At 54.8% G+C, this 13,235-nt stretch overlaps 1 protein-coding gene across 1 annotated transcript in view; it reads right to left on the bottom strand.

Moving 5' to 3' along the window:
* Positions 1 to 3,403: 3,403 nt before the first annotated feature.
* The window catches only part of USP7 (ubiquitin specific peptidase 7), a 65,421-nt gene continuing 55,589 nt past the window's right edge, over positions 3,404 to 13,235 (bottom strand). The window contains 17 exon segments of the mRNA XM_043560555.1: positions 3,404 to 4,810; positions 5,045 to 5,135; positions 5,255 to 5,326; positions 5,438 to 5,557; positions 6,263 to 6,362; positions 7,379 to 7,479; positions 8,283 to 8,360; positions 8,449 to 8,557; positions 9,004 to 9,071; positions 9,807 to 9,949; positions 9,952 to 9,959; positions 10,790 to 10,890; positions 11,218 to 11,285; positions 11,374 to 11,466; positions 12,205 to 12,310; positions 12,464 to 12,565; positions 13,030 to 13,164. Coding sequence (XP_043416490.1) covers positions 4,704 to 4,810; positions 5,045 to 5,135; positions 5,255 to 5,326; positions 5,438 to 5,557; positions 6,263 to 6,362; positions 7,379 to 7,479; positions 8,283 to 8,360; positions 8,449 to 8,557; positions 9,004 to 9,071; positions 9,807 to 9,949; positions 9,952 to 9,959; positions 10,790 to 10,890; positions 11,218 to 11,285; positions 11,374 to 11,466; positions 12,205 to 12,310; positions 12,464 to 12,565; positions 13,030 to 13,164 — 1,602 coding nt within the window. The 3' untranslated portion in view covers positions 3,404 to 4,703.

Raw genomic sequence — 13,235 nt, 5'->3', positions numbered from 1 at the left:
CCTCCTCCGTCAGCATGGCTCAGCCCCCACAGTACTTTTCTTTAAAGGTGGTGGGTCCCCGGGATGCCCTCGAGGTCCCGCATGGCTCTGGCCACCTCCCGACTGTGACATCACAGACCAGCCTCCGGTCCTTTCTGATTCAGACTGCCTGCCCACCGTAAGGAAATGTCGTTCAGGGACTTGACTGGCAGACTCACGATGAAAATCCAGACTTTCCGACTTCTTTTAAAACCTATGAGGGACCCCTGGGTGGCTCAGTCGGTTGGGCATCCAACTCGGTGCAGGTCATGATCTTGTGGTGAGTTCAAGCCCTGCGTCGGGCTCTGTGCTGACAGCTCAGAGCCTGGAGCCTGCTTGGGATTCTGTCTTCCCTCTCTGCCCCTCCCCCGCTCATGCTCAGGTCTCTCTCAGTCTCAAAAATGAATAAATGTTAAAAAAAATAAAAACCAAACCTATGATGGTCCAGCCGCACGGCACCCTCCAGCAACCGTTGGGCTAAGTGCTGTGTGACTGCGCCTCACCTCTCCCCACTGGCCCCGTGTTCCCAGGGCCTCCACACTCGCCGCCTTAACGGGAGCCCCCCAGCCACACTCCTGTTCCAAGATCTCGCTGAAGATCAGGCTGGGGTGTGGGGCCCGGAGGCCTCGCTCTCCCAGGGCACACCTTTCCCGGAGGGCCACCTGGGCGGCATGGCTGGAAGGGCCCAGGGCTCAGAGGGAGGCCCCAGCCTGGGATCCCACAGCCCCCCTCCTTCCACCCAGGACGGCCAGCTGGGAGGGCCTGGAAAGCAGGACGCTGAGGCCGGCAGAGTCTGGCTCTTGAGGCCAGCTCTCCAGCAGGCAAGCCCAGAGCCCAGCCAGGTGGCACAGACTGTCGAAGTCCCCTGGCTACTCCGGGCGGCCCAGAGGCAGTAGGGCACAGTCAACGGTGAGGGTCGTTACAAGAGCGCCTGAGTTTTCTTAGCTTCCTTCGTCCCCAATCAAGGCTAAAGCCCAGAGACGGGAGGGGGACCCCCCGCCCCCGCCCTGCCTTATCCCAGGACCAGGCCGCAGGGCGTGGGGCTTCTTGGCCTTAGTCGGGAGGGAGCCTGGAGCACTTGGGGGGGGCCGCGGGCACCCAGGCGAAGTCGTGCTGCGCGCGCAGGAGCAAGGAGGGTTAGGGTTAGGGTTAGGGAGGGCGGTGGTGGTGTGGAGAGGCCGCAGGCTGAAAGCGGCTGCAGACGTGGCTCAAACGCGTCTGTGCCGCCTGCCTGACGCAAGGCGGACTTTGCAAAGCGAGCCTGAAGGGACAGGCTCTTCGGTGCCGGCAAAGTGGGCCGATGAGCACCGTGGGGGCTGGGGTGTGGCTTTCCCTCCCAACATCCGATCACGTCTGTGAACATGAACCGACTGCGGCCAGATCGCGGCGTCAGCACCCACAGGCCCACTCCTGGATCCACCCATCCTTCGGCGGGTCAGACGCGTGGGGGCCCTCCCTGCGTCTTGCCCGGACCGCTCTTAAAACCCCGGAGGGCCTGGCTTCAAAGCCTCACTCAAAGATAAAGGCGGGAAGGACAGGTCCGCACAGGCTCTGCTTCCCCCGGGGACAAGGCAAAGCCTCAGGAAGCTTGGTCTTTGACTTTGCTCCCATCCGGTAAATGGATCCAGCAAGAAAAGGCCAGGAAAACCTGCCACGGTTTTCTACGTTAAGTCCAGGCTCCGGAACGACCCCTAACGAACCGGAGGAAAATCGGCTTAGAGCGGCTTTCTCCAACAGGGTAGACGCTTGGCCACACGCGGCTACTTAAAAGTGAAATTACGAATCCGCCCCCTCAGCTGCTTCGGCACATCTCGGGCGTCCGGCAGGGATGCGTGGCTGCGGCTACCCCTCTGGGCCACGCACAGAACCTTCTGCCGTGGCAGGAGGCGCTCCTGGACAGGGCCGGGCCAGGACAGAAACGGCAAGATGGAGGGAAAGGCGGGAGCCCCACACAGAAGTCCATGGGGCCCTTGGTTCCGGCGTGCTGACGTCCGAGGTGCGTGTCCACGTTGGCAGTGTTTTCAGGCAAGGCCTGACCCCGGGCTCGTGCTCACGCGGCCTCTTCCCCGACGGCTCCTTCCCCCCTGGACTTGTGCCCCGGATGCCGCCGCGCTCACCTGCTCAGGTATGGCACGAGGCTGCTACCAGGCTCCAGCAGCAGAGCTCAGTAACTGTCCCCGAGACCACCACGGGGGCCCCGGAGCCATCTTCTCCCACGCCGCGGCTTCTCGCTGGGGACTCCAGCACGACGCTCATGTGTCCCCATCCTAAACAAGCAGACCACGACCGCGTGCCTCCGAACAAGCACAGAGCCATGCAGGGGGGGAGCCCCGGACGAGGATCCACCACGCAATCCCAGGGATCCGGTCTGGGGTCCCCCATCCTGACGGACTCACGCTGCGGGGGGCCTCACCCCAGCATGGTGTCACGCACCAAAGCACCAAAGCCACACCTCTCAGCACCGTGCACACAAGACTCCGCTTTTTACCAGTCTGGCAACACGCAGGAGACGCGCACCCCTTCCTGCTGGAAGTGGGGGTCCTCGAGGCAGCAGGCTGGAAGTTCTTAGAGAAAGGCGACCGGTCCCCCAGCGGGAAGGGCATGGCTGCCTACAAAGAACAGCCGTTACAGAAAATGGCACGCGCCGTACCCTGGGACGCTTGAATTTTTCTCTGCACACGGCTCCCACGTACGGGTCACGTGCGATGGCCATGCCCCTCATTCTGGTCGCATTATGGTTCCCAAGGGACCCATCCTTCTGCGAACTCTGATGGCTGCCAATAGATGGGAACGTCCTCGGGGCTTAGAGTGAGCTGTTTGAAAGGCTGGGTTCCACCCCGTGCCCCCAAATCAGTTTCAGGAGCTCAGACGCCGAACCCTGTAGCTCGGAGGGAATGAAGAGGCAAAAGCGTAGCGTATGTCCACATCACCAGTCTTTCCGACAGGCAGTCACTCGGTAACTTAAGGGAGAATACCGATCCAGCTATCCTACTAGAGCCAACCCACGGCCAAACCTCAAACAAAAGACCAACTCTTTCATGCTCAGAGTCAAACACACGCTGAAAAAACCTCGCCGGCCTGCCCAGATTCCACTCTCTCAGGGCGAGGAGGGGGCGGGTCCCGGGGGGCGGAGACGCGCACGGGGCCATGGAAACCTGCAGACAAAGTCGTGCCGGGCTGGCTCCGGCATGCTTCTGGTCCTCAGATGTGGGCAACGGTTTCCTCCCGGGAAACCTTCCATTGCTCGAGCTTGACCATGGCCTGGAAGAGGCGAAATCCAACCCCCGGATGACCAGGACTATCCACGAGCAACCCCGACAGCAGGGGGAACACAGACCTCCAGGGGGAGCAGAAGTCTCCCCTCGACCTGCACGTCACTCACTGATTTCCAGTTTTTATAGAAAATTTTATTCAACATACAACATTTTCCAGCAAAAAGGCAATATACAGGAAGAGTTGGTATACACTGATGCTACAGAAAGAAAGGAAAATCCTGGGAAAGGATGAAAAATAAGTGTGATCTGCTGATTCTATTTTACTGCACTCAAAACTAGACACGCAGCCGGCATTAGCTCCAAAATAAGAGGAAACGAGGCTGGGACTGAAATAAAACTACACACAATGAATATCAACATCAGTGAAGAGTCACTTAGATGCACCCAACAAAAAGTCACCTCCTCCCAGCGGTGAATTATACATGTTCACTCATTAAATATACAATTTCATTTCTCTGTTTTTTTTTTTGTTTGTTTTTCTTTTTCTTTTGGTTTTTTTTTTTCGTTTTTTTTTTTTTTTTTTTTTTTTACAAAGTCAACAGCGTACTGACCACTAGTGAGCATGCCCTCTTTGCTAAAAGGCTCTCCTTTTCTTGTTCCGTCTGTTCTGTTCCGAGGAAACTCTACTGAGAATTCTTTCACCTGCTTGTATGAACTGCTGAGATTGTGGAGTCAGTCTGCCCACAGGCAGCACGCCTGACACCTCACTTGTATCAAATAGCGTTTTCAAGCGAACCAAAGGGGCCCGGGCTGTCCGCCAGGACCGTGCTCACACTCGGGGGCGTCCACGCTGCACACGGGCTGAAGGACGGTAGCGGCTGACGGACTGAGACGCGTTTACCGAGAGACCCGGGCAGCGGGGGGCGGGGGAGGGGGACCGAGGAAGGGGGACAGTACACGCAGTGAAGGAAAGAGCTCTATTTATTAGGTTGTGAGTTTCTCGGTTTTGCCTTTACAGATGCACACAAAAGGTTGGAAAGTAGAACTGAGGGGAAAACGTCAGACGAGCCTCAACGTAAGACCAGCTGCGGGGCTGGCGCCCGCGACCCCAAGAAGGCAGCCAGGCAGGCCTCTGCCGACTGGACACAGCCCAGAGGCCTCGAGCCAGAGCCGCGTGGCCCTCACCTCTTCTCCCCCGTTACGCTGACGGTTGCCTTGCGCTGTGGTTACCATAAAATAACTCTCATTGGCATCCAAGCTTTATAAAAACACCTTCATTTTGCTCAAAAAGGGCAGTCAATAGATACAGAGAAGCCAAACGGAACAGCCTCAACAAAATAAAATTAACATCAGCAGCAAATCCTCTTGCTGAAGACTTCAGATGGTGCGCGTGTACCAAAGTTCTAGGCTGTTAAAAAGGGGCACACACCCACGCACGGCCCCTCGCCTCGCACGCACTGGGTGAGGAAGTCAGTTATGGATTTTAATGGCCTTTTCCAGGTAGGTGTAGCGACTCCTCTTTGGGGCTTTGTTGAAGTGGTCAAGCCCTAGCCAAGGCCGAGGGTGAGACATGTTACCTGGCGGAGAGAGAGACACAGGGCTGAGGGCTGAGGCTAGACGGCAAGGAAGCGGGGCCGAACCCAGCGCAATGCCCCCCCCCCCACTTCCCAGCACACGCTGGAGAGCCACCGACATGCCAACCCTGAATGCGTCTTAGAGGAACCCATGGGTCACGCGCTGTGCCTCCCTGCCTCGCAGAAGGAACTGGGACCCAGGGCCGCCCGCGTCTCTGACCACGGGAGGGCTCTTACCAGGCTGGGGCTCAAAGTCTTTCAGGTTCACTTCATACTCATCCTCGTTGATGTACTGGTGTCGGCCCATCATCACAATGGCAAATTTGAACTGAAAGACAGAAGGGCCGCTCCTCCGTGAGCCCTGGGGGCCAGCAAACCCCCCTCCGGCCAAAGTCCGGCCGCCGCGGGAGCCAGGATTTCGGCGTGCGGCCCGGGAGTCCTGCCTACCTTTTCAAACTCCTTTTCCTGGATGTCCAGCAGACTCTGAATCCGCTTCATGACTTCTCTGAAATGCTCGCCCTACGAAGGGTAAAGGACACGTGTGCGCACTCCCCTGCGGCGGGAGCCCCGGCGTGGCGCCGCGGGATCTCACGTTTGGCGGCAGCCCTCAGCCTACCTCCCCGGCCTCACCTGGTGGATCCTCAGCAGAAACGGAATCCCGAACGTCCCAAACACCTCCTTGTGGAAGTGCGCCACGGTGACGAGCATCTCGCTCTCCTTGTCTATGTCCACCTGGTCCAGAGGGATTTCCTGGGACGCGGGGTGGGGGGTGGGGGCGCACACTGAGCCGGGCGGTGCAGTCCACGTGGACACACACTGCGTCTGCCCGCCTCACTCCCATCAAGGAAGCGGGGTCCCACGCCCGCCCAGCGCTGTGTCTGGGTCTCATCAGAACCAGGGGAGCTCAGAGCTGGAAGGGGTCTCTGAGTCGGCAGGAAACTCTGAGGTTCCAGCGACCAAAGTGCGTGCGACTCTGGTCACTGTGGACACTTCAGCTGCTCCACACTCGGCAGGGAACCAGAGCTCCTGAGCAGACCTGCCTGGGGGCCCACATCGAGAATTCCCATCTGGGGACAATTCCTCTAGGATCCCCTGTGGATGGGCATGTAGAGGCCAGCCCCCGAGGGGAGGGCAGGAGGGCGGAGCTGCACGTGAAGGGACAGCATCTCAGCAGAGTGGGCCACCAGGCAAGTGTGACAGGCAGGGAGGGCCGCTCAACGCGCCAACGGATTTCCGGAAGCCGAGCTGTACACACTGCCCACGACTACAGTGAAAAAGCACATTCTGTGTACTTTCTTACAACGCAACGTTAACTTCTCAGCAGCCGGAAGAACAAAATCAACTGCAGGGCTCACTTCTTCCAGCGCGCAGACAAAACAGAAGCAGCATCCACCGCCTGCCAGCGGCCGTCCCACCGCCCCACGACCCCGCCCCGCGCCCACGAGGGCCCATTACCTCTATTCGAAACGTTCTACTCGTTGCCGGAGATAAGCATTCTAACAGCTCATCTTCTTGGTGCACACCGATAATCTTGTAGCTTACGATTTCTAGCAGCCTGCACAAAACGGGGGGGGGGGGGGGAGGCAGGGAGTGAGCCACACCAATCCACGGGATAAAAGGGGCTGATGAGTTCTCCTAGAAATTCTTTATTACGAAGCTATCAACATTTGCTTATGGTTTTCCTTGTTAGAGACTGGGAATGTCCAAAGCAGGCGTCCTCAAGGAACACAGCACAAAATACTAGTCAGTGGTCCCCCTGGAGTGTGTGGTTCAAGAAAAGGCCGAGGGGGATGCTCCGGCTGGAGGGGATGCAGCTGCATTTGGGCACGGAGAGGGAGACCAAGTCTCCCCAAACCGGGCACATCTTTCCCGCGATGGTTCCAAACGGGGCCAGACTTGCGCTCTTTCTCCCTCTAGCTCGTTAGAGAATAAAGATCTCATTCTTTTATTAACATCACTGAGCAAACATTCCAGGAACCAAGTAGCCCCAAGGGCTGTTATGTCCTGTGAGCGCCTGTCCGGCCCCATGGTAAGAACGGTCAACTCTCTGAAATGAACACTGCTCGCCAATCGGGGGCCTCTGACTTCAGCCTGAACACCGGCTACATGGCTCAGAAGCGCCCTGATTCCTCACGCACAACCAACAGCAGTTTTGGCTGATCCTCTATTTGCATCCTTTCCTTACCGAGTGGCTTTTCCACCTGAATCTCAAGTTCTTCCTATAGCTTAGTAATAATCAGGAGAAAGGGAAAGAAGAAAATATGGCTCAGTGGTTAAACATCTGACTTCGGCTCAGATCATGATCTCACGGTTTAGGAGTTCGAGTCCCACATCGGGTGAGCACAAGCCCCATGTGGGCCCCACTTCTTTCTCTCTCTCTGCCCTTCACTCACTTGTGCTCTCTCTTGCTCTCAAAAGAAAAAGGCGGGGGGGGGGTCCCCATTATGAAGGGTCTATGAACTGCTACAGAAGACGGGCTGAAAGCCGGTGTGCAGCACTGTGTGCGGGTCCCAGTGTCGGGTGCCCTGGTGACGCCCCCGCGGCCCGCCGGCAGCTTCAGGAAATACTTGCCTAAGTTTCCCTGACGCTTTCTCCCCGAGCTCGACGGCCTTTTTACATTCTTCCAGCAGGTCCCGGACACACCCGTGCTTGTCGGGATATAGTGTTATTTCCTAGGAAAAGGACCAGAGGAAATCGATGCTTTCAAGAAAACGGAAGAGGTCTGCCACAACACGTCCACGTTGCTCGAGGAAGGAAAGAACGGCAAGGGACGTTCTGTCGTCTCTAGCTTCCCACCGCATCACCGATGCCCCACTCCGAGGGCTCCAGATGCGTGAATTCTGCCCACCGGCCCAAACCGGAGATGCCCACCCCACCCCAGAGGTGTTTAGGACCCGAGAGGAGTTTAGGAAACAACGCTGATACAGAAAGGTCGCCCTTCACAGGACAGCTCCTCAGGAAACCCCACGGAAAGCCACCCCCCGCCCCTGCCTGCCGGATCCAGCATGGTGACGTGACAGACAGACAGCCCAGACGAGGCCCAGAGGAGGAGCGGAGTATCTCAGCCTGTCAATTCCACCAGAGGAACACGCGTACAGCACGTGGCCTACATGCGCCTTCAAGATTGGTGGAGCTACAAAGGCGAAAACACCGGGGTCCAAGCAGGGCCAGACTTTCTAGAACCACCACGTGCAGGCGGGCTGGGCCTGCCTTCCGTGCAGAACCAGCCTCAGCAATGGCAGACCCCGGCACCCGCCCCACCTGAGGAGGCCCAGAGGCAGCCGGGGTTCCAGAAAGATACTGCCTGGGGCCAAGCAGCTAGAGCCCCGACTGAAAATGCTCCAGTCATCGTGGCTGGAGGGGACTGAGGGCCTCTGACACCTTCCCTTTGTTGTTTTAGTTTTCGAGGGCTAGACGGACAGAAACATTAAACGCCAATAAAAGTAAAACTTCCTACCGTTAAAAAAAAACTTACCTCTTCCCTAAATTGGCTGTTTAACCATATACACTTAAAACTTCGTCTGTTTTCGAAGTCTGTGATTTTCATCTTCAGCTGGTAAGAAAAGAGAGACCGTCAGATGTGCTTCCACGAAACCCAAACCTTCTCTTCATGACCCACTTACATGAATTCGGGCTCATACCTGCTGATAGTAAAGTTTCTTAGGTTGTCTAGGCTTGAAGAACTGTAGGAGATCTCTTAAAGTCCCTTCATAATTATGTCTAAGAGGATTACCTGGGCCGTCCCTATAACTGCACAAGAAAACAGCACATAAACAAATGCCTTGTTAATTATTTGCCTACACCAAATCCCCGTGAGTGTGAGTAAAAGCAAACCACTGGCCTTCCGCCTACACCTGAACTTGGGCCTGGCACGGGGCCTCCCTTAATACTCCCATTTCCTGAGGCCCACGTCCCTCTGGCTGTCCCACTGGCACACACAAGTCTGGCTGGGGCAGCCCGGCCGGACGCGTGGGAGATGTGCTGACAACGTATCTACAGTGAGTCTGGCTTTGGACGAGGCCGCCAATTAGTCTGACGTCCGAGAGGAGTGTGGTCAGGACGTGCGTGCGGACGACTCTATCGGAAACTAAGTGAGGGCATGTCAGGTGTTAACCTATCAGAGTTAGTTCCACGATGTCTGGACGGACTAGGGACGGCATGCGGGACAGACAGAACAGCGAGCGACCGAGGCTTACCCTTGAGACTTGAAAAACTGGAGCAGCATGGGGTCGGTGTTGAGCCTCTGTGCCACTGTCTTTGCAACCTGGGAGGAGGGAAGGGGCCCACAGACAGAAAGGAAGTCTCCTTCAGGGATGAACTGAGAATTGCATATAAACCTTACCAATGAAGCCATTTACCTGATGTTTTTACACAAGTATGAAACAAACAGCCTGAACTTAAACAGCCTGAACCTTTGACACCTACCAGGAATAAATGATACTCCCCAGTGTGCCCTCATGGGGGCAGCACACTGGCGAAGTTAGCTGTTACAGGGTCTTTCACCTTTTTTCTTGGTATGTTTATTTGAGTAAACTCTACACCTAATACGGGGCTCAAACTCCTGACCCTGAGACCAAGAACCACTTGTTCTTCCAACTGAGCCAGCCGGGCGCCCCGAGCTCGTAACTTTTAATGGTGAGGTCTACAGGTTTATTTTCCAATGGCATGTTGTAATTGAAGCAAAGATGCTGTTAAGACCATCATCTCTGAAACCAAATTATGCCGGGGTGGGTGCAGGGTGGGATGGGTGCAGCGTGGGGTGGGGTGGATATAAGGGATGTGGGGCAGGTGTGGGAGGGTGTGGGGGGAACAGGGCGGGGTGGGCCTCAGGAAAGAACAGCCGCTGGCCCAGGGCCAAGCCCCTCAATCAAGAACTTCCTCATAGCAGGGCTGAGGCCCTCCCTCCAGAACCAAATCCAATAGCCTTCAACAAGCGCTGTTTTAAAAACTTGGTCTTTCTGCTGTAGAATACAAAGGGAAAAGAGCATTTATCAAATACCTGAAAATAATTCATTCGATTTGATAATGTAACCACAAATCCAGGATCATTAGGGATTGTTTTATCACAGAAAATGACATCAACACGGTGGTAGAGGTCTCTGAAATATTCTTTTGCAGTGGGTAATTCACTGTTATCATTTCAGGGTCATCCCTAGTGGGAGGAAAAAAACAGTTTGCAGACTAAATCAAAGTCCAGGCCAGGGGTACTGGTTAAAAGGAAAAAAAAAAAAAAAAGGCATCATCTCCCAAACCACAGTGACAGACAGAAATTGGTGTTGACATAAATTCTGACTCGCATTTTAGGGTGCCACAGTCTGTCCCGGGCACCCCGGTCAGCAGCCAGGATGGCACAGGAGGGGTGCCCTGAGCCGGCTCAGTGCTAGTGCTGACTGCCTTCTGCCCCTCGTCTCAATACAGAAGTAACAGTGGACTCAGGGTCAAGCGCCTCAGGGCAGAGCCTCCTCTCTGACCAGAAGCGGACGGGACGGGCGACCACTCTCGGGCTCCAGCAGCAGGGCTGGGGAGTCGCTAAGTCTAGGTTATTTACTGCCTGGCCCTCCAAACAGAAGTCTTCAAGAGCAGGGGAAAAGTCTACTTTCAGACCAGGGGCCACGACAGCAGCCCAGCAGCCCCAAGGGTTTTAATGCACACCGATTTGAACGGATTATCCACGCAGGTGCACACGGGGGAACCTCACGCTTTAAGGGAAGGAAAACCATCGTGCAGTTCCGTAAAGACGTCTGCCACCCCGTTAAGAGTTACCCTGCTCTACGCCGTTTCTTCGGAAATAAAGCATTCATTAAATGAGGAAGAGGCTCACTGCCCATCATCCCCAAACCAAGAGAAGGTCGGCCTCTATCCACAATCTCAGATACAAATTTAACTTGGGGTCTAGATGCAATTTTGTCTCCTGGTTCTAGGGCTTATGGAAAAACCTCAACGCCCATACAAAGTGATAAGAGTCCCTCAAAAAGTACATACTTCTGGAACACTATAATGTCACCATCCATTAGTTCATCGAGGGCTTTATCAAGAGACACGTCATAGTCCTGAATTCTCTCTGTTAAATTCGGTTTAACTTCCTACAGGAAAAGAGATGAACGGTTACAATTCAACATCTGCTTATGTGTAATATGGCCAGACACTGCCTCCACTTTCTGCATATTCAGTACTCTCAGCCCTACATTTTTCATAAGCGAAACGCTAAGTAAATAATAATATCCATAAAAACGTAATAATCACTGGGCCTAAATGAGGGAAAGTCATTTTCCTTCCACACCACCCGAGGCCCCCACCACTGAGCTGCACACTTCACAGAACAGTGAACTCAGGGCCAGCAAAACGAACAAAGACAGCCCTCCCCCAACCACCCAAGATACGCGGATTATGGAAAAACACGCCGTCCAAACCTCATAGAGGATAAGGCTAGTGTCCTGGGTAAATCCCGCTCTGTCGCACATAACCGGGAGCAAATCACCTGGGTTCAAGAAAACAAAGAATCCGAGGCTGTAACATGCCAGCACGTTAACAAAACCAGCTCCGAGGTGGGCACAACAAGGACTTACGGATTTTACAGGATATTGGTGTGTAGATGTGCCCACAGTAATTCAAGCTCCGCGTTTTGGGGTCATACATCTTCAAAAATAGCATGACATCATCTATAAGGTTAACAAACAGGTTTCGTTAGGATCTTAACACTCGGGACAGTGTTTTAAAAATGTTAACAGTAAGCCTAGTGGCATCCCAAAGGAAGGCTTACAGAGCCTAAAAGCAACTGTTTCAGGGGAGGGTTAGCCCCGATCCCAGGTCAACAGCATCATTCCAAACAGGCCCCTGGGAAACACTAATCTGAGGCAGTGAGGCTGGGAGCCAGGGCAGTGAACTCATCAGGCATCTCACACTTCCAGAACAGGTATAACTAGCTGGTTGAGCGTTGCCATGGAAATATGCTAATATAGTGTCTTCGCCGCCAGAAGGGACAGCCTGGTCTGTAGCAAGAACCACCCAGCATCTTACAGGCACCTGCTGTGTAAACCTACGGCCAAAGTGTCCATCCACACACTCTCTGCGGCCGCTTCAGGGCGGCGCAGGCCGCACGGGTCGCAAAGCCCCAACTATTAAGGACCGGCCCTTGGCAGAGAGTCTACAAGCCCAGCGCTGTCACAGCCCCTGTCAGGCACGTGGCAAACCATGGGCCCAGACAAAAGTGGAACAGGAGGACTCAACGTGGCCGGTGCCTTCCAGCCACCGGCAGAGGTGGGGCCCACCCAGCTTTGCCAAGAAACACGAACACAGGAGGGGGCTGAGGGCCGGTTTCTTTGCCAGGGAAGAACGCCGGACCCTGTGAGTCTAGACGGTGGTCCAGGGAGCCAGCTCTGCGCTCCGAGGACACTTACGATCTTTGTCAAACTTGGGTAACGTGGCTCCGCTGGCGGCCAACTCCGGATCAACGGTTTCCAGGAATATCGTCCAAGGGTTTTCATTGTCACTGAGCTCAATCATCTATTTCCAAAAGAGAGGCTGGTTTTAGACTGTGTGAGGGTGAAGAACACGCCCACCACCCACAAAGTGGGCCAGAAGCAGATAAGGCACGCTGGCGCGCAGGCCAGGCCTCCACAGACCCCCATCAGGACAGGTGGCACCCGCGACACTCACCGTCTTGTTGCCGTCTGCCTCGTTATCCAACATCGCTGGCCGTTTGGTTCCATTGCTCCTTGCCTGCATGGGCCATAATCGGATTTGATCTTGTGGAAACCCCTGGGGGGGGGGGAGGGGAGGGGGAAGAAAAGCAAACCAAAGTAATTAAAAGCAGCTCACATTTTAATTCCATACGGGGCGTCCGGGTGGCTCAGTCGGTAAGTGCCCGACTCCTGATTTCAGCTCAGGTCATGACCTCATGGTTCCTGAGTTCGAGCCCCACATCGGGCTCTGTGCTAACGGCGTGGAGCCTGCTTGGGATTCTCTCTCTGCCCCTCCTCACCTGCTCATGTGTGCACTCTCTCTCAAAATAATAAAAACTTAAAAAAATTCGATATGAATGTGATGACTCTAGGATTATATTACAGTTACAGCTCTCCCTGCTGATGTGGTCCAAGACTCACCCTTCAGAGCTCCTAGTATTCCAGGGCTTGGGTGCCCAATCTGATCCCGTGCAGTTAAATAAGCAAGGGAGGAGAACGTGGGAGAACAAAATAACCACCCCCAGAACGGGTGGCACTCACCATGGTCTGAGAGAGGTTCTGGACAAATTCAGCCAGTGAGGAGTTTTTCAACACTTTGAACACAGTATATTTCACTTTTTCTTCATCGTACATATCATTGCCTTGGTGGCCACAAAACTGGTCCTCTGCAACTATCTGAAAAGCCACAAGCAAACACAACACTTTCCACACGATACATAAATGCCACGCGACCACCCCAGCCAAAA

This window comes from Prionailurus bengalensis, chromosome E3 (assembly GCF_016509475.1).
Source record: "Prionailurus bengalensis isolate Pbe53 chromosome E3, Fcat_Pben_1.1_paternal_pri, whole genome shotgun sequence".
NCBI lineage: Eukaryota > Metazoa > Chordata > Mammalia > Carnivora > Felidae > Prionailurus > Prionailurus bengalensis.
The sequence above is the reverse complement of the archived record's forward strand: the minus strand, read 5'-3'. Positions and strand labels throughout refer to the sequence as shown.